General features: G+C 35.0%; 1 protein-coding gene across 11 annotated transcripts in view; it reads right to left on the bottom strand.

Annotated features, from left to right (window-relative positions):
- Nucleotides 1-22,109, bottom strand: part of SLC35F5 (solute carrier family 35 member F5) — a 125,099-nt gene that overhangs the window by 90,952 nt on the left and 12,038 nt on the right. For all 11 annotated transcript variants that reach the window (XR_009211915.1, XR_009211914.1, XR_009211912.1 and 8 more), the window contains exons 6-12: nucleotides 20,937-21,018; nucleotides 19,908-20,095; nucleotides 12,955-13,036; nucleotides 11,767-11,854; nucleotides 8,631-8,695; nucleotides 6,425-6,529; nucleotides 2,378-2,537 (exon numbers count right to left, since the gene is read on the bottom strand). Coding sequence is in view for 2 of the 11 variants with exons in the window: in XM_032145977.2 (XP_032001868.1) it covers nucleotides 2,378-2,537; nucleotides 6,425-6,529; nucleotides 8,631-8,695; nucleotides 11,767-11,854; nucleotides 12,955-13,036; nucleotides 19,908-20,095; nucleotides 20,937-21,018 (770 nt within the window). In the remaining 9 variants the exon portion in view is untranslated. The remainder of the gene's footprint in view (nucleotides 1-2,377; nucleotides 2,538-6,424; nucleotides 6,530-8,630; nucleotides 8,696-11,766; nucleotides 11,855-12,954; nucleotides 13,037-19,907; nucleotides 20,096-20,936; nucleotides 21,019-22,109) is intronic.

A 22,109-nucleotide genomic window follows, 5' to 3' on the forward strand; every position in this document is an offset into this window, starting at 1 on the left:
CACAATGAGATACCATCTCACACCAGTTAGAATGGCCATCATTAAAAAGTCAGGAAACAACAGGTGCTGGAGAGGATGTGGAGAAATAGGAACACTTTTACACTGTTGGTGGGACTGTAAACTAGTTCAACCATTGTGGAAGTCAGTGTGGTGACTCCTCAGGGATCTAGAACTAGAAATACCATTTGACCCAGCCATCCCATTACTGGGTATATACCCAAAGGACTATAAATCATGCTGCTATAAAGACACATGCACACGTATGTTTATTGCGGCACTATTCACAATAGCAAAGACTTGGAACCAACCCAAATGTCCAACAACGATAGACTTGATTAAGAAAATGTAGCACATATACACCGTGGAATACTATGCAGCCATAAGAAATGATGAGTTCATGTCCTTTGTAGGGACATGGATGAAACTGGAAAACATCATTCTCAGTAAACTATCGCAAGGACAAAAAACCAAACGCCGCATGTTCTCACTCATAGGTGGGAATTGAACAATGAGAACACATGGACACAGGAAGGGGAACATCACACTCCAGGGACTGTTGTGGGGTGGGGGCAGGGGGGAGGGACAGCATTAGGAGATATACCTAATGCTAAGTGACGAGTTAATGGGTGCAGCACACCAACATGGCACATGGATACATATGTAACAAACTTGCACATTGTGCACATGTACCCTAAAACTTAAAGTATAATAATAAATATATATATATATATTTTTTTTCTTGTTTTCCATTTTTCTAACAATTGTCCTAACCGAAAGCTAAGCTCTTATTTTCACTTTGAATTATCAATGTGGGTATGAAATTTTGAAATATCTATCTGCATACAATCTTGTTGAATTCAAAGAATTATATTATACCCAATGGAGACAGATGAGCCATTTATAAAGACTGATAATTTGGGTATATAAGGAGAAAATGAATTATAAGCCAAGATAAAACCATAATGTATATCGTTAGGACTACAGATCCATGGAAGTTATAGCCAAGTAAAATCTAGCTCAGTATATGTCAGAATTAATAATGCTGTCCTGCAATAAAAGGGGCTATCTCTCAATAAAGTGTCACTAAAATTAATGAACAGAGGCTGAACAATGAGTCCTTATTGATGAGGTAAAGGAAACTTAAGTACTTGTGGTTCCCACTACTTAGCTGCTCTGTGACAAGAGCATTCAGGGTCAAATATAGCATACATTCTTGGATATTTATCACACAGAGTACTATAATAAAAAACCTGTGAGGTAGAATTATAAAGCCTGTTTGACTTAATCCAGCTTTTAAGGTGGATCCAATTTAGCTGATGGCTAAAGCCTTTTGTCATCTGTTAATAGTTGAGGTTAAAAAAATCGAGTATCTAAAATGTACATAATTAAAGATGAAAAAATTAATGAGTAAATGGATTATGATTTTAAAGAATTTTAGATCAGCAAAGGAGTTTAGATAAGAACATAAATTACTACAAAACAAAGTAAATCTTTAAGTATTACACAAAAGAGAGTGATACGGGGGATACCAAGAAAATAGGTATTCCTTAACTGGGCAGGGAGACACAGCACTATAGGCAGAGCATTAAGGAAGACTCTGCAAAATGTCTATTTCTGTTGCAGTCTTTTACAAGGGAAAACTAGTTACCAGTTTCAATGGGTATGTAATAAAATTCATTTTATTCATTTATGTTTTATTCATTCTATTCATTTCAAGTTTCTATTAAATAAAAATAGGATTAAGTATAAAGCTCTGTTATTTGAAAGGTCTCTCAAACTCCATACATGGTAATGTCTTCAAATTATTTTATCATCGCATATCAATATATTGGATATATAGCACATCGAAGTATTGTTAACATCTCAAATCAATCAGAGTTTAAGGTTTACATATCTGGCTCACCCATATGAAAAGTCCTGAAAATAAGTAAAACAAAAACACCTATGAACAAGCAAACAGATATTCCAAAGCCTCTTAAATAAGCACCATCTCCTGGATTCTCAATTAGAACTCATGCATTCATATTTGGCATACATACCTCATATGTTTGGATATCCATTAGATAATGACTACTTTCATTTGCATAATACTCCACTTTCTAAAACATTTTTACAGATTTAGATCATTCATATTCATTCTTTCATTCAACAAGTATTTATTGAGCTCCTTCTGTGGACAAGGCACTACTCTGAAATGGGCACACAGAAGTTAAAAAACAAAGTCCCTGCTCTAGTGGAGTTAAAGTATTCAGTTGTATGTGTGTTGCAGAATGGGGTGCACAGGAAGGGCCACCAGCAAACAGACAAATATAAATGCTTAAAATATCCAAGAATTAATCAACTGATAATTAATAATTGGAGAATAAACAGTACATACCACAACCACAGGAACTCTGAGAGTACTGTTCCAATAAGGCCATTAATGATAATGCACATTAATACTACTTTATTGGGAAACTCGAAGTCCTCAAATCCAGTATAATGAAGTAAAAAGAAACCTGGCCATAAGAGCAGCAGATTAAACAAACCTACAAAACCTGAACACGTATAAAAGAGACAAAAGTTAAAATTGTGATTCATTTCTATTTTCCAAGCTTATTAACGCTAAAATCAAAATTAGATTTTGCACAAAAGCACTCTGGGAGGTTTCCTTAGCTAAAACTTCTGTTGGTTTGTTTTTAAGTCAGTCCTGTGAATAGCTCAACACCATAAAAAAAAAAAAAAAAACTGTCTGAAGCAACTGGTGATCACTCAGTTCAACTATCCACACTGTATGGGAGCAACTACTATGGAAAACCACTTAGAACAACTCAACAAGAAGGGTTGTTAACCTTAGCTACTGATGATATAGTGCCCTAGAACTTAAAAGAAATAACTGGTATGTATGTGTTTGTGTATTCAGCCTAAATTAATTTTGAGGAATTAGATGGTTTCCTCTCTGATTCAATTATTTATGTCCAAAACACTTGTGCTATGCGAGCAATAATGGAAGAAGGTTTCAAAGGAGATAAAACTCTTGGTTCCTGCATTCCCAGACCTCTAACTAGTTAGTGAGAAAGTATGTATACACAAAGAGCTATTCAACATATGAGCAAAGTACAGACTGACTAGTTATTAAGGAAAGCCATCCCACATAGTGGTTAAGTGTGTGCTCGGCAGTCTGCCTGCCTGGGTCCAATCCCAGCTCTATCTATCACTCAATAGTAGTGCAAGCCTTATACCTCTTTAAGCCTCACTTTTCCAATCTATAAACATAAAATAATATTTAATAATATTTAATTAAGTTGCTGGGAAGATTAGACAAAACACAAAATATAGCATAGTATCTGGCACATAGTAAGTGCTTAATAAAAGTTAGCTAATATTATTATAGAAATTAAGTTTATATGTGACTATATACATGTGAAAGTAAAGACTATAAAGAAAAAAGATTACAATTGTATAATAAATTTTGTTGTACTTCCTATACAGTTTATGTCACAAATTTGCTATATGATTTATGCGGTAACTATATAGTTTTCTTAAAAGAAAATTAAATTACAGTAGATATATAATTGATACTTACTATGTCACCTAAATAATAAACCGGTCTTTAGGATGCCTAGTTAAATCTTAACAGGGCAGGAGCACCCACTCACTATCTGATGCTAAAGACTCACTGCCACCCCACTTCTATGAAGGGGGTCAAATAAGTCTGCCTTTCCCAGCAAGTTCCCACCCTCCACCCCACCCCATTTTCTGCAGCTCATGACTAATCGATGGAGGCTTTACGAGACCAGTCATCATGGCTCAAGGCCCAGACATATTAGCTGCTCTCCCTCTGCTCCACACCTCAGTACCCGCAATGAACTGGGCCAAACCTCAGTTATACTTGGGTGCCACATGGTTCTTTCCCCTTCTCTATCTTGCTTCCTTCACTCCAAGTTTTTCCTTCAGCAAACTCCCTACAATAAATCACCCACATAAATTCCCCATCTCATATCCTGTTTTAGGGAGCCCAACTATTATGGTTTGGCTCTGTGTCCCCACCCAAATCTCATCTCGAATTGTAATTCCCACGTGTCAGGGAGGGACCTGATGGGAGGTGACTGGATCATGGGGGTGGTTTTCCCCATGCTGTTCCCGTCATAGTGAGTTCTTACAAGATTTGATGGTTTTAAAGTGTTTGGCAGTTCCCCCTTCACAAGTTCTCTCTCTCTTGCCAGTGTGTAAAACATGCCTTGCTTTCCCTTCACCTTATGCCATGACTGTAAGTTTCCTGAGGCCTCCCCAGCCATGCAGAACTGTGAGTCAATTAAACCTCTTTTGTTTAAAAATTACCCAGTCTCAGGTAGTTCTTTATGGCAGTGTGAAAACAGACTAATACACCAACTTAAGACATCTATTGATTAAAAAAACAACAACAAAAGAACACATACACAGGAAGGACACATGACCTAAAATGCTTAAATAACATTACAAAGTTGTTTTAATGAAACACCAAAATGTGGCATTACCAAGAACTAAATCTATTTTCTGGTCCCTGAAGTGCTGAGTCTATGAAATCCCACGTAAGTTAACATCCTTTGACCTAGAGACAAAAGTCCCAGTGACCCCACCTATTCCCTAGACTGCCCAGAATCTGGTGCCACATGCCTTTCTGTTCTTCCACAAAGCGAAGTTCCAGCACAATCATTCAGATCTACTCACTGCTCCCTGTTAAGCCTCTGCTCACACTCCCTTGCCTGAAGAGCCGCCAACATCCCAATCCTAACTTCTCCGAATCCTGTCTATTCTAAAGCCCAGGGCAGATCAATAGTGCTTTACATATCACATCACATATGAACAGGACCAACACAAGCTACCTGTCTATATGCACTCTCCCTAATATGAGTAAATTAAGCAATTTTTCTTGCAAGTTGTCAATGTTTAAATTTTTAAAAAGTATCACTGACCCAACCACCTACCTATAACACTAAAAAAAAACTAGCATTTTATTCCATTCCAAATACAATTTTCTATGACTCTCAAATAAAATATCATTAAAATTATCTTTTCTTTTTTAAGAGACAGCATCTTACTCTGTCACCCAGGCTAGAATGCAGAGACACATTCATAGCTCACTGCAGACTTGAACTCCTGGACTCAAGTGATTCTCCTGCCTCAGCCTCTCAAGTAGCTGGGATTACAAACACATGTAACCAAACCTGGCTATTACGCTATATTTCTTGAATTTCTATATTTAAAAAGAATTTAAGCAATCATTCAGCCTCATGGCTTTTCAAACATTTTATTTTTTTTAGTCTTTAGGTACAAGTATTTAAACTACTTTTAGTTTTAAAATAGTCTTTAAAAAAGAAAAAATAGAAATGCAGTCTCCCTATGTTGCCCAGGCTGATCTTGAATCCCTGGCTTCAAGCAATCCTCCTGCCTCAGCCTCTCAAAGTGCTGGGATCACAGGCGTGAGCCACCATGCCCAGCCATAAGAAAAATCTTTACTACAAATTAAATTCTAGTGCATAATGCTCAACAAAGTAGAGCTGTTCCACAGGTGAAGCAGCAAAGGAGTCCAACAACTAGACCCCTGCATGCAACTCTATTTCCTTCCAACTATCCCAGGAGCCTACCTATTCCCTAAATCACAGTTTAGAGGCCATTCATCTAGTCCAACTTCCTCATATTTCAGATGCCTATGAGATAAATAAAGTTACAACAGCTGGATTCCAGGTCTCCTGACTCCTTGTAAGCTACACTTTGAACTCTTATCACTGAGCTTCTTTATCTATTTATATTCAGATATCTTTTGAAAGATACCTTGTCAATGTCTTCTTCTTCTGCAGTCCTACAGATAGCGCAAGTTCTTTCCTGAACTGATGTTAGGCAAGGGAAAATTTATAAACCATATCCAGAAACTATAATTGGGTAATTTGAGAATGAATCTATGTTATAAAAGTGTCTGTGTCTTAAAGATAAAATGCAAATGAAAAGCCTTTAAATGGCCCACAATTTTTAATGTACGTAAGTATATAGACTGCGACAGCATTAAACATATAATTCGGGGGCAGTCTCCCCAATCCTTTGCTAACTATTCAAAAATGGCAAAATGTAAAATACAGCAGGTAAACTCTCACATGCTTATAAGAGCATAAATTTGTCATATCAATGAGATAAATATCTGACTTGCAGTCTGAAGACATCAATTTGAAAAAAGTGTTAGGAGTTTCTTTCTGTCTCACAGTGAGGAGATGGGCATTCCCTCATAGGTGCACAACCATGCAGGATAAAGTAAGGAAAACATCGGGATTGGCCTTCATAATCTTTAAATGGTTTTAAAGAATCATATGGAATTTAAAAAAAGGCTTCCCTATTCCCTCCAAAAAACAAAGGCAAAACCCTGTGTTGATCATTTAGAGTAAATAGCCTCCCAAGTTAAACATACTCTTACCAAAGAACATTGGAATATCCAACTTGTCTTCTCTATCTACTTTTCTCTTAATCATAACAATATAGACAGCATAGAGCATGGCTCCAGCAAGAGACCAAATGGAACCTGTAAAAATGGACATGATTTAAAGCAACCACTCATTAACTCATCAATATACATATAAAATCCAATAATGTGTCAGATAATATTGCAAGAATATACAAAAGTGAAAAGACATATAATGATATAAATCACCTTTATATTGATATAAAGATATATAATGAAAAGGTATAGCCTACCCCAGCCACATCTTCTAGGAGTACAGGAAGGAGTTTAATGTGTTAACAAATGAATGCAAAAGCATTCACCTCAATGATCTGACCAAAACCTATACATATTATAATAATACAACTCCAAAGTAATACTTTGTTTTTAATTTAGAAATGCATGTTTCTTATTTTACCCTACACAAACAATCTTGACACCTGGCATTTTCCAATTTAACAAATGTTTCTTTCCATCACTAAGCTGTTGCTGGTATTGTCTTCCTTACCCCCATATATCATTCTTAATATGTATTGCACTACCACTCCCATCTTAAAGGCTCTGTTAAAGTTTCATTTCTTCCACAAAGCATCCTCTAATGGGCTGTATTTCTGTCCTGTCTTCTGTTTTAAACAATATTTATTATTGTCAAGTATGGTATTAGTTTAATCCCTAGTAGCTTCATTTTATAAATCTCATATTGTTCCAAATCAAGAACTCCTTGAAAACTGCAAACACATAATTTATACTTTTTAATGTCCCAAAATAGCTAACATAATACAGATCTCACAGTACATGAATAATAAATACTGATTCTCTTTATTAACTCTTTCTCGAAAACATTTAAACTTTTCAAAACAGCTAAATAATGTTCTGCCAAGTGGTCATATTCAATACTTTAATCAATTATTCAAAAGATGAATGTTTTATTAAATTTTTTTTATTATTTTCAAACTTTTTTTTAAAGCTAAGGAAAAGCCCGTCAACAAAATCTTGCATACACATGCACATACCAAATACATATATCATTTTATATACACAAAGCTGCTCTGGGTGAGAAAGAGGTGGGGAGGTTCAAAGCACAGCTCACTGGGTAGTAGCTAGGAATAATTTAGAAAGCACTGTTCTATTCAATAAACCTCAAATATCTAAAGAAGTATTCAAAGAGAAATAATTAATCTAGGTTTATTTTTAATTATGAGGTCTCACTATGCTGCCCAGGCTGGCCTTGAACTCCTGGCCTCAAGCGATCCTCCCACCTTGGCCTCCCAAAGCACTGGGATAACAGGCATGAGTTACCATGCTCAGCCCAGCTAGGTTCTGATTACTTTTGCTTTTGTTAAGTCTAAGCAATGGATCAAAATCTAAGTGTTCACCATAGCAGTAACTATGAATCAAGAATCAAGAGTAAATGACAATATTCATGAGTGAAGATACGACAGCAACAGGAAATTTGTATAGCCTCAAAGTATCCCCCACAAGATGCTTATTACTTACAATAGGAAAAATTAGTAACTTTACGCTGGAGTAGGGTGGTTAATTTTAACCACCTTAAAATTAACATTACCAGCAACAGGACAAATCAGTATCATGTGCCTTTTGGTAGAATGCACTGATCAGGAAACAGTATCACTTCCATTATATTCTTACATATACATGCACAACCTCAATTTAACCAAAGAAAATGTCAGACAAATGCAAATTGAGGAACATTCTACAAACCAACTAGGTGGTACCCTACAAAAGCGTCAAGGTCATAAAAGACAAGAAGACTGAGGAACAGTTCTGCATTTAAAGGAAACTAAGGAAACATGACAATTAAATGCAATAAATGATCCTAGATCAGAAAAAGAACATTAGTGGAAAAAATGGCAAAATTTGAAAAGGCTTTATAGATAACAGTATTATAATCAACGCTAATTTCTGATTTTTATAACTGTATAATAGTTATGTAAGTTGTTAACATTTGAAAAATCTGAGTGAAGGCTATGAGAATTCACTAAACTATTTACGCATTTTTTTATATTATTTCCAAAGCAAAGGTTTAAAAAAAACACCCTGCTAGTGCCTACCCTTTGTACGTGTATCTGTGCATGAGCACGCACATTTAACTTTCTTGTTTACTCTAACAAAGAACTTTCTGGTACACTCCAACAGAGAGAATCCAGAGTCAAGTACTTACCTATTGTATTTCTTCCAGCAGATTTTTCAGACCCTGACAGGTTTACCAGTACAACACCTCCAATGCTATGAGAATAACAGTCATTAATGATGAGCTAAAGAATTCTGAAAAGGCTAATCATAAAGATAAAAATTATTTATAAGTGATCAAGACTAATCTCAACTTTGGGTAAAACTATCAAATAATTTAGCAATTTCAATAATAATATCTAACAATATCAATATAATCTAGTGTTATATTTGTATTAACTCATTTAATCCTCACAAAATGTACAATATTATACCTTATAAGAAAGTGCTATTACTGCCATTCCCATTTTACATGTGAAAGCTAATACACAAAGAGGTAAGGTAACTTGACCAAGATCACATAGCCGAGACTGAAATACAGGCAGTTTTACTCCAGAGTCCAGTGCTTTTATGTGCTATGCTATCCACTGTCTTTCAGTTAAGAATGAATTAACCAACTTGTCATCCCTTTCCAATCTTTCTTTTGGATTATACAAATATATCAGACCCATATAAATCCAGCAATAGTACTACTCTTGCTTATTGGTAAAATCTAAATTAACAGTAAAACTATCCTTATGTGCTTAAACAATTTCACTAATCTCATGATTTTAGTGGATAAAAATAAGACTGAATTAAGGATGTAGAGATATCAGAGGTCATTCATAAACTCAATTGTTATTTGCTGGGCATCTAATATGGGCAAAGCACCGGGTTACAGAAGTGAACAAGACAGATATGCTTCCTGTCCTCAGGGAACTTACATTGTCTTTCTATTTCTATGAATCTTATAAATTGTAGCATGTTTTCAAGTAGATGAGATATTGCTAATTAAAAAAAAATTAGCCTAATTCTCTCACCCTGATCAGAAAGACCAGGGTGGCAATAGGAGAGGAAAATGAAAGAAAATATGTATTCCCTTATGGAAAGATGTCATCAGAACTCAAGTGTAGTCCTTACATTAAATATGCAAACCCTTCAATTAAATCATCACAATTTTCTGTAATAATCACTGTTCATATTCAGATTCAGCTATTATTTATTGAGTATCCACAATATATTAGAAACCAGGGATTTTGTTTCCATTTAAATGATGATGATTATGATAATGGCTAAATATAGTGAGCACCTCCTGTTGTGTATCAGACATTGTTCCAAGCACTTTAGAAGTTCTACTCATTTAATCCTCATAATAATCCTATGAGAGAAATCCTATTATTATCCCCAATATACAGATGAGAAAATTGGCACAGAAATGTAAGGAACTTTTCCAAGATCTCAAAACTAGTAATGATGGAGATGGGATTGGATTCCAAGTTGTTTGGCTTGAGGCTACACTCTTGTCTCTCAATTGATGAAATGAGATTTCGTTGCTTAGATTCCCTTCAAGACTGTTGCTGTGTAAAATTCTTTTAATATCCTCAGAAATTGAATCTCTTAGTAAAATGCCAATTCAAAACAAAATATTAAACAATGTTTAATATATAATTCTTAAGAACATATACTTACACAAAAAATTTTTAAGTAACACTTTTTTTAAAATATACAGATAGTAAATATTTTAGGCTTCTGGGCCACATGGTATTGCAATTCAACTCTGCCTCTGTAGTGCTAAAATGGCCACAGATAATTTGCAAATAGATGAGAGTGGCTGTGTTCTAATAAAATTTTATTTACAAAACCAGCAGCTGGCCCAACATAGTTTGCCAACCTCTGTTCGTCTACCTACTTTAATGAGAAGAAGTAATGTACTCTGTCAAAATACTTACAAGTTCAATATTTTATAACCATTTCCTTCTTTATCAAGTCTTTATTAAGATACCATGAAGAAAAGTTATAAATCAGCGCATATTTTCAATAAAGTTAAATAAAACCTCATTTACTTCGGCAATACAAATATATTTCCCTAATGCAAAAATTTGCTTGACTTAAGACATTAGCAAACCATGTAAAAGAATAAATCCCTAGTGGCCATAAAGTCTAAATGATAAATTAGTTGGATCAACCTGCCCATTGGAGCAACCGTGCTTAATTTACCCTTATACCTAAGAAAGAAAAGCATTTAATAATAAGAGCTACCAGTCTTACATGACTGCCCAATACCAGACACTTCATAGCTATTACCACTAAACTTTAAAACAAGGCTGCAAGGTATAATAGATAATATCATTTTCTCAACTAGGAAACCCTTTCAGAGTTTAAGAAAACTGCCCCAGGGCAAACAGCAGAGCTCTTATTCAATCTCAGCTTTGATAACCAAGAAACACTACTCTCCATTAAATCACCCTGCTACCTTCTCTGATTTTCTTTCATAAAAATAACAGTTTTATCAAACCAACACATCTTTCTTCAGTACTGTCTATGGGCAAAGGCCTATTCTAGGTCTTTGATGACACAAATATAAAACAAGGCTTTGGCCTTCAAGGGTTTACAAACCAGTAGGGAAGACAAGACAAACATACACAAAGTTAAATAAAAAATAAAATATTTAAGTATAGTTATCAGCAACACTGATATTATGCAGTAGTGCAAAATTGCCAAATGAATTCTACAGAAAATAACTGAAACATCACCTGAGGCTTAGACAATTAGAGAAAACTGAATGTTAGCTTTCTTTTTTTTTTTTTTTGAGACGGAGTCTCGCTCTTTCACCCAGGCTGGAGTGCAGTGGCGCGACCTCGGCTCACTGCAAGCTCCGCCTCCCAGGTTCACGCCATTCTCCTGCCTCAGCCTCCCGAGTAGCTGGGACGAGAAGTAGAAAAAGGAGAAATAAAAATCAAAACAACGGGGGGAACTTGCCTTAAGAAAAAGACATAGAAACTTGGGAGATTATGAGGATTAAGCTGCCACATTAAATGTGAACGTCAGTCCAATACTTGATGAGTCTGCAGACACATGAATGGGAACCAAAGCAGCCTTGGGGTTTTCCCTCTGGTTACCCTACCCAGGAAGGTTTAGAAACCTAGTGCAGGATGTGACAGGGCTAAGTAGCATCATGTCCATTTAAAGCCTTCTTTTATCCACATCTTTCTTTGCTCTTACAATATAAACTACCCTGGTGCCACTATCAGAAATTGTAACATTGTATTTTTAAGCAGAGTAAACTAGGTATCACACTATATTCTTACCTTAAAATTACAGCTAATAGTTTAGAAAGGGTAAATCTATCTCCACTGTTACTTGGAAATACTGCAGCAAGGATTAAGGTAAAAAGTCCTATGAGGAGAAAAGAATTTAAAAATGGTATATGAGTTTAAATACTGTCAACATTTTTACTACCAACTTCATTGTTTAAATAAGCAAATTATATACCTACCTTTCAAATTATTTTTGTCACTCTTAACTAAGAAAATGACTGCAGTTAAGTAATGACTAGATTGAAATGTTTAAAGTTCATGCATAAAATAGCCTCCAAACTAAACCATGTTTATTTCAACAGTACAGATCAAGTACAGTCCTATTTATTTTAAACTAATAGGGAACTTAAATCTTATTCGGAGTAACATGCTGACTTCATCATAATCAAGCCTGTGTCCTAAAGTTATTTTTATAGCTTCAAAAATACTTTCGTCTTCCAGATTTGAAAGGTGATTCAATCTTAAAAATAAAACACCTATCATAGGGCAAATTATAGTTCTGAAATAAGCAATTACATTTTAGCCAAAGGGTCTAGAAAAAGATCTCTGGAAAGGATGTGTGAAGGGAAAGGCAACTACAATACAAAAAGCCAGCCTATAAAACTAATATATTGTTATATCAAAAATATTGTAAAGTATTTGAAGGAACATAAATAGCACAGGCTAAGGCATGAAACTATAGTCATGCTTAACAACAGGGATAAATACAGAGAAAATGTGTGTCGGTAGGCAATGTCATCCTTGTGCCACCATCATAGAGCATACTCACACAAACCTAAATTGGTAGAGCCTACCACACAGCTAGGCTATATGCTATAGCCTACTGCTCGTAGGCTACCAACTTGTATAGCATGTTACTGTATTGAATACTCTAAGCAACTGTAACACAATGGTTAGTATTTGTGTATCCAAACATATTTAAACATAGAAAAGGCACAGTAAAAATACAGTATTATAATCTTATAGGACCACCATCGTATATACAGTCTGTTGTAGACTGAAACATCATATGCAGCACCTGACTGTATACAGATTAAAAGGCAGTTATAATAGACTAATGTATATTAGAACTAATGTAAGAAGTTATAACAAGATAAAAATATTGTATATGTACACACATATATACCAGAAATATATACACTGATTTATAATGCAGATTTTTAAAGACAAATTTCTTACCGGAAGTTGAAGATAAAATATTAACTATAGCAACTTGTGTGTCTGAAAGTGCTTCTTGATACGATAAATTTGCCAAAAACCACTAAAGAAAAAGAAAACCAAAGTGAACCCTAATGAAATACATGTTTACATCTGTCATTACAATTCAGAATTCCCTCTTCTGTTCTCCTCCTAAATACTGTTCTCACAAGATGTTTTAAAAACTGCTTTGTATTGAAAAAATCACAGGCTCCCCAAAAAGACAAACATTTATAATCAGACCTAAGACTTGCTACCCAATTTCCCTTAAAATTTAACAATAGCTGGTTAACAATTAGCATTCAGGTTTGTTTTTTTTTTTAATGAGAGTAAAATCAAGTGTCAAATCAATTTAAAAATTTGCTTTATCTAGGCTGCGCGTAGTGGCTCATGCCTGTAATCCCAGCACTTTGGGAGGCTGAGGTGGGTGGATTGCTTGAGCCCAGAAAGACCAGCCTGGGCAAAACAGTGAAACCCCATTTCTACAAAAAAATATATAAAAATTAGCCAGGCATGGTAGTGCCCACCTGTAATCCCAGCTACTCGGGAGGCTGAGGTGGGAGGATTATTTGAGCCTGGGAGGTTGAGGCTGCAGTGAGGCATGACTGCCTCACTGCATTTTAGCCTAGGTGACAGAGAGACCACTTCTCAAAAAAAAAAAAAAAAAAAAAAAATTGCTTTATCTAAGTACTGCTGACATTCTGTTAAGTTTATCTAAATCATATTTAAATTTGAGAAAATTCCTCAACACGAGAATACGTAGAGATGAATACAGCATAATGAGAAATCTATTAAACCAGATGATGTGCATGGATATGGATGGACCTAGCTAGCTAGCTGGATTGAAAAATGAAAGGCTATATTCACTTTGGAAATTTAGAAATGTCCTATGAAAATGTTAATTTATTGATTAATTGTGATCGCTTTTCTGAATCTCAGTTTGGAGACACAACCCAAAGAGTTCTCATAACTTTGGATACAGTGAAGGAAGTTTTCCAGCTATCAGGACTTTTTTTAAAAAATTCTTTCTTCTCTTCCACTTATCTAGGTTAGGATGAAGAATAAGAAATAATACTTTTTTTGATGAAGGCTGGCAAGATGTGTGTGTTTCCAAAGTTCAGTAATTTTCACTGATAATTCATCCATCTTTTGTGGATAACACTTTTTTACTATCTGAAACAATGCTACTATGAATATCTTAATTCTAGTACATGCCTGCCACCTAGTGCATAAGTACACGAGTGTCATCAAAGCATATACTAAGAGGTGGATTGCTGGGTCAAGCAAAGTAAACTAATGGCTAGTGTTTTTGGTGTCTCTGTTACTTACACTGGTTGACTCGAAGAGTTATCCCACCGAATGACTTAGCTCTATTAAGAGAGGGACATCTCTCGATCTCTCTCAGAGCTTGTGGCTGAGTAGTATTACACTAGTATTTACATTGCGAAGAAGCAGTAGAGACACATGATTGTAGAGCACTACCAGAAGGCAGCAGATGGCTGAGAGCCTAGTAGTCTCCATTCAGTCTATACTGTACTCAAGGCTAAAGCCAGAATGAAACTGTGGCAATGTGGTTCTGATTCCATCTGCAATCCTTTGATTTCCTAGATAACTTCACATGCCTATCTAGATAAAATGAGGTAACAATTGATGGGCAATATCAAACATATACGGCAAGACAAGCCACAATCTGTGTGCAGATGAAGTGCTAGAAAAGAAGATTCTACCCTTAATCTTATCTGTCAAAGATTTTCTCCACGAACAGATAATGCTCACAGAGTGATGATTAGCTTTCTTGACCCACTTCTCTTACTATTTTTATACTTAAATATTGTGCTCATTTTCCAAACAACCTCACTGGTCCATGCTAATGCAAGGTAAATAAATAAAAACAGATCACTTAGATAAGAAGCATTCAAAGGTCATAAGAATCCTTCATTAGCTGTGAATTCTTTCCAGAATAACCTTCCCATTCTCTACCTCTCCCCAAACTCCACTCTCTGGTTCTTGTTTCCATGGCACGTTCATCACCAAAGAAGACCCATCTCAACCATCCTCCAATAAAAATTGTCCATACAACATCTCCCTTCATTATTTCAGAGTTGAGGACAACCATTTATGAATAATTATAGCAAATAATTAATATATTTCATAATTTCATTAGTAATTCATTTTTAAGTTGTCATAAAACATTAATATTTGATAAAAATTGTGTATGTTCAAGGCATATAACATGATTTAATATACACATAACATTGTTACTGATTACCATAGTCAAATTAATTAGCACATCCATCATCACCCATAGTTACCATTTTTCTCTGTGTATATGTGATGAACACACTTAAGAATCTGCTCTTATCAAATTACAAGTAAAGAATATAGTACTGTTACCTGAAGGCTCCATACACATTAGTTTCCAGAACTTATTCATCTTATAATTGAAATTATGTACTCTTTGACCAACATGTCCCCATTTCCCTACCATTCTACTCTCTGGCAACCACCATTCTACTCTTTGCTTCTATTTTAGATTCTACATACATAAGTGAGATCATATTTGTAAGTATTTGACATTCTATGCCTGGCTTATTTCATTTAGCATAATGTCTTTCAGGTTTGTCCATGTTGTTGCAAATGGCAGGATTTCCTTCTTTTTAGAGCTGAATAATATTACATTATGTTCAGCCATGAAAATGTACTATATATATATTCATCCATCGATAGACACTCAGGTTGTTCCCATATCTTGTCTATGATGAATACTGTAAAATAAACATGGCGGTACAGACATCTCTTTGAGATACTGATTTCATTTACTTTGGATATATAGTAAGAGATATTCTTGATAAAGCCAGTATCACCTAAATTATTTTTTACAGAAAAAAAAAAAAAAACCTAGTAAGACCAAAGATATTCAAAGACTGGCAAATATAGTAATCATTAACTCCTTTTGATCTACACTGTCCAATACATCAGACACTAGCCAGACATGGCTACTGAGCAATTGAAATTGGCTGGTCTGAATTGAAAAGTGCTTTAAGTATAATGCATACTGGGTTTAGAAGATTTTAGTGCCAAAAAAGAATGCAAACTATCTTATCAATAATTTTTACATCAATAGTATGTTGAAATAATATTTTTACATATAGTGGGCTAAATACAATATTGAAATTGATAACATCTGCTTCCTTTTCCTTTTTTAAACGTATCTACTAGATAATTTAAAACTATGTTTGTGACCTGCATTTGAGGCTCATGTTATATTTCTATTGAACAGCACTGCTCTTAACCTTATCTAAAGCTTATCATTCTATTAAGCTAGGTTTCCAAAAAGCTAGTTTTCTCTCAGTATCTGCAGGTGATTGGGTCCAGGACCCCAACCCCAAAGGTATCAAAATCCAAAGATGCTCAAGTCCCTTATATAAAATGGCATAGCATTTGGATACAACCTACACACATCCTCCCATATACGTTAAATCATCTCTAGATTACTTGTACCTAAGACAATGTAAATAGTTGTTGTGCTATTGTTTTTTAATCTCTATTATTTTTATTGTTGTATTGCTGTTCTTCTATTTTTTCGCCTTCATTATTTTTGATCTGTAGTTGGTTGGATCCAAGGAGGGAGAACTTAAGGATTTGGAGGGCCAACTGTATGTCTGGACTATATTCCTCTGACTTCCCAAAGAAATGCCTTTATTTTAGTGATAACTTGATTAATAATACTCTGCCACGTAAATCAAAAGAAAATCTTTGGGATTTGCAGTATGATAATTACATAGGTAATAAAAATAGTTTAAGTCTCATATATTCATGTTATTTTATTAGCTGGGATCTCTGTTTGCTTGTTTTAAATGAGTGTCAGGCAGGACTAAAATGTATTAATTATATGCTACCCAGTTTTCAAAGGAGATGTGTAATAAAAGCATCTATAGTTGACCCTTCAACAACATGGGGATCGGGGGACGAACCCTCAGGCAATAAAAAATCTGCTATAACTTTTGACTCCCCCAAAATGTAACTACTGATAGATTACAGGTGACTGGAAACCCTACCAATAACATAAGTAATGATTAACAGATATTTTGTGTATTATATGTATTGTATATTATATGCTTATAATAAAGTAAGCTAGAGAAAAGAAATGCTATTAAGAAAATCATAAGAAAGAATACATTTACTACTCATTAAGTGGAAATGAATCATCACATAAAGGTCTTCACCCTCGTCATCTTCGTGTTGTGTAAGAAGGCTGGGGAAGAGAAGGGATTGGTCTTGCTGTTTTAGGTGTGGCAGAGATAGATGAAAATCTGTGTGTAAGCATACTTGCACAATACAGACCCATGTTGTTCAAGAACCAATTGTATATGGTAAAAATTAAAACAACAGTAAAAAGAGCCAGATTAAATGGGTAATGGAGTGGGAGCTGGCTGTGGAATGTGATGATTATATCAGAAACTTCAGTTTAAAGGAAGAAAGCTACTTCAGATGAGCACACAATTCATCTGTAGGCAAAAAGGCAAAGAGGCAATAGGAAAATCCTTGAGTTACACAGCTTATTGTCTGTTAAAAGGAACTATCTCCCTTCCTTGGAAAAAGCAAACTTTTTCCTAACTTAAAACTCTGAGAGAAATGTATTATGTAAATTGTTACATAATAACACTAGTCTTTATAGCAGATTTAAAGGTATGTGCAGATAACAGCGTTTTTAAAAATTATGTTTTGAAATTATAATATACATAAAATATACCATTTGGATCATTTTTAAGTGTACAGTTAGTGGCATAAAATACATTCACATTGTTGTGCAACCATCACCCCATCCATCCACACGATTTTTTTCTTTTTTTTCTTTTTTTTGAGACAGAGTCTCACTCAGTCACCCAGGCTGGAGTGCAGTGGCGTGATCTCAGTTCACTGCAACCTCCACCTCCTGGGTTCAAGTGATTCTCCTGCCTCAGCCTCCTGAGTAGCTGAGACTACAGGCAGGCGCCACCATGCCCAGCTAATTTTTGTATTTTTAGTAGAGACGGGGTTTCACCACGTTTGCCACGATGATCTCTATCTCTTCACCTCGTGATCCACCCACCTCAGCCTCCCAAAGTGCTGGGATTACAGGCATGAGCCACCCTGCCTGGTCGGATTTTTTCATCTTATAAAACTGAAACTATCTGTTAGCTCTCTGCTTTCACAATGTATTTTACGTCGCTATTTTTTAAAGACAATTTATGGTCAAAGTGACCCAAGCATCTATTGACAGAATAATGAATAAACAAGAGATGGTATATCTGTACAATGAAATATTATTCTGCCTTCAAAAGAAAGGAAATTCTGACACAAGTTACTACCTGGATGAACCTGGAGGACATTATGCTAAGTGAAATAAACCAGTCTCAAAAAGACAAATGCTGTATGATTCCATTCAACATGAGGTACTTGTGAGTAGTCAAATCCACAGAAACAGAAACAGAATAGCAGTTGCCAGGGGCTGGGGGTGGTGGGAAAGAAGAGTTATTGTTTAACGGATAGTTTCAGTTTTATAAGATGAAAAATTCTGTGGATGGATGGGGTGATGGTTGCGTAACAATGTGAATGTACTTTATGCCACTAACTGTACACTTAAAAATGATCAGGGCCGGGAGCGGTGGCTCATGCCTGAAATCCCAACACTTTTGAGAGGCTGTGGCAGGGGGGGATCACCTGAGGTCAGGAGTTCGAGACTAGCCTGACCAACATGGAGAAACCCTGTCTCTATTAAAAATACAAAATTAGGGTGTGGTGGCGCATGCCTGTAATCCCAGTTACTCGGGGGGCTGAGGCAGGAGAATTGCTTGAACCCAGGAGGCAGAGGTTGTGGTGAGCTGAGATCGCGCCATCACACTCCAGCCTGGGCAACAAGAGCAAAACTCCGTTTGTTTTTTTAAAAAAAAAAAAAAAAAAAAAAAAAAAAAAGATCGAAATGGTATATTTTATGTATACTTTATTATAATTTCAAAAATTAATTCTTAAAAAGGCTATTATCTGCACATATCTTTAAATCTGCTATAAAGAATAGTGTTATTAGTAGAGCCAGAGAATGGAGAAAAATGGGCTATTTAATAAGTATGAAAGGCAAAATCATGACATTAAAAAAATTTTATAATCAGGCTAATAACATTCACATTAGCATTTCATTATTTAGGGCTTTAAGATGCTCAGTACAAATTTGAATCTTAAAGGCTCATATTTAAAAACCTTGGATTAGGCTACTTCCAATGATGTATACATAAAATAGCACAGAAATTCGTTTTTTAAATTCTACATGTTAGAGTTCTCACTAACTCAGACAAGTCTCTAATCCCAGCTTAGCCCAAAATAACAACACTTTATTTACTCCATCATTATTCTATGTGAAATCTTAAGCACACTTTTCAGTTTCTATCTTTAAAAAGTCAGAAACTATAAATAATACAACCAGAAATTCTGTAGAAATATACTGAGTACTTGACAAAATAATACTTAATCTCATTTATATGAATATAAAACTGCAAAACACTTATTTGAAAAAAATCAATGCATACAGTAAACTCTTATCTGGATATTTACTAGCCTTTGTATATACATATATCACAGTGTAAAATAACTCTATTCATAATTTTGACCATGAGGCAATGTTAAATTCTGAAGAACTTCCCAAATTGTGCGTGTTCATAAGTTTGTGTATATATATAAATAGCTGAAGTGTTATAGGACTTATTGAATTCTAACTCTTTGAGGTATATCAAGCATTTACTAATTTTGATACTCTAACTTCCTACACGTATCAAATAGCAGAGTTTAAAGTCATAAACAACCTAAATGTCTCACACTTCATTCCTATATTGTTGGTATGTATACTGTCTTAAAATTCAAGTTTCAAACATCATATGCAAACATATCATAAAAAGACCTACCACAAAGCAAAAAAAAAAGCTAATTTTCGCTACTTGAGTTGCAGTAAGTTTCCCCACAGTTTTCAGTATGGATTCTTGTTCTTTCACAGGATATGACATGCGAGACAACTTTGCTTCCAATGCATGGCTTGAGGGAAGCTGTCGAATCTCCATGATATTACTGAACCTCACACGAGACTTTTTGGGGGCTTAAAAGAAAAAGCATAATATGAAATAATTAAATAATTCCTCTCCAACAAAAGTCACAAGTTTTAATTTACTGATAAATGTATAAGTTCATCTATGATCAGAGTAAGACAAAGTAAACCAGAGGTATATCATTACCTGAGACAATTTTGTTCACTTAAAAGAGTTAAAAGGAAAAATGATTTCATCTACAAAAATGTAAAAGGTTTAAAATGAGACCAATATTCAAACAAGGTTTCTGCAATGTGTACTGTATATACACAACTGCCTATTTCAGGATTTTAGTTTGATTACTATTTTAGTATTTCTAGTAAAACTTTATTTGGATTTTTCCTCACGCATACCCAATTTACGAGAATTAGTTTCCTGGGCAAGCACACAGAACAATTCTCTACAGGTCCATTCTTTGCAAGGGAAATTAATGATAAATACTGCATCTTACGTTAAAGGTGGCATTCTTGACTGAATTCACAGAACCAGCAAAACTCTTATAATTTGCTATTAGGCTCTTTGAGGGCATATTTAAGAGGATATTATTTGTTTAAAAAAAGTATATATATATATATGTGTGTGTGTGTGATGCATGTGTGTATGTGTGTATACATATATATGATGAAACCATAGAGATTTCTGGTATTTGGAAATTATTTCCAGTTGAAATAATACAAAAATGGTTATACTATATTAGATTCACAATCCATTCAAACTTCTAGAAGACTGTAGGCTAAGCCAACACCACATGGAGCAGAACTGCTACGTGTTTCAGTCAACACACATCATCACTAAGTTCTGAAGTGCCTTGAATAAAGGTAAACTTTCTACCCATTTCCAAGTTTTGCTTACTTTTTTCAGTATCAATGTTTGTGCTCTCAGGTTTTTCACTTGGAAGATCATGGAATTTCACAGGAACATACAGAGGTTCACTCTGGAATGTAACAGAAATAAATATAAACAACAAATATAAAAGCTAACATAGTGGTTAAAATTTAAACAGATGGTACGTAGACACAAAGACCATCTAAAACATGGTTGTTCACCACCAAATTTAAACAGCAATTTTCAAGACTTAAAAAAGGAAACTCAACAGAGCCATACAGGTACAATGACAGAAAAGAATCAGTTTACAGTTTAGAAATGTAATATAGCAGCATTGGCATATGATGATATCTAATATTTAGATGTCATAAAAACATATCTCTTTCTTAGCTAACGGATTCCATCTCAGCTAACAGATTATCTCTCATTCTTTTTCATTCATTTAACAAATGCTTATTGAGCTCCTACTAGGTGAGACACTGTTCTAAGTCCTGGGGATATAAGGGTGAATAAAACCAGTTTCTTCCTCAGTGATCATGCAGTCTAACAGGGAAGGCAGATGTCAAACTGATAACCAGGTATATAGTATGTATTTATATTTACTAAATTGTCTCCTCTTATTATGTAAAACTCAATAAAAAACTAAAATTCTTGAAGACCTTTACACAAAATAGCTACTACTTACCAGTTCTTACTGTGTATTCAGTACCAACTCTAGAGCAGTTAAACATATATTTCTCATCAGTCCTCACAATAATTTTATAGAATATGGCCGGCGCAGTGGTTCATGCCTATAATCCCGGAACTTTGGGAGGCTGAGGGGGGCAGATCACTTGAAGTTGGGAGTTCGAGACCAGCCTGGACAACATGGTGAAACCCCATCTCTACTAAAATACAAAAATTAGCTGAGCGTGGTGGTGTGTGCCTGTAATCCCAGCCACTCATGAGGTGGAGGCAGGCAAATCGCTTGAAACCAGGAGACAGAGGTTGTGCAGTGAGATGAGATTGCGCCACTGCACTCCAACCTGGGTGACAGAGCGAGACTCCATCTCAAAATAATAATATTAATAATTTTAGAGAATAAAGCTGAGATATAAAGTAATCAGGTAGTAGACAAAAGAATTTAAGCCAGGTTTGTCTAATCATGCTCCAAAGGTCCATATTTTTAGGTAGTTATAAATTCCTCAACTGTTTTTGCAA

The sequence above is a fragment of the Hylobates moloch genome, unplaced genomic scaffold, assembly GCF_009828535.3.
Source record: "Hylobates moloch isolate HMO894 unplaced genomic scaffold, HMol_V3 SCAFFOLD_24, whole genome shotgun sequence".
Lineage (NCBI taxonomy): Eukaryota > Metazoa > Chordata > Mammalia > Primates > Hylobatidae > Hylobates > Hylobates moloch.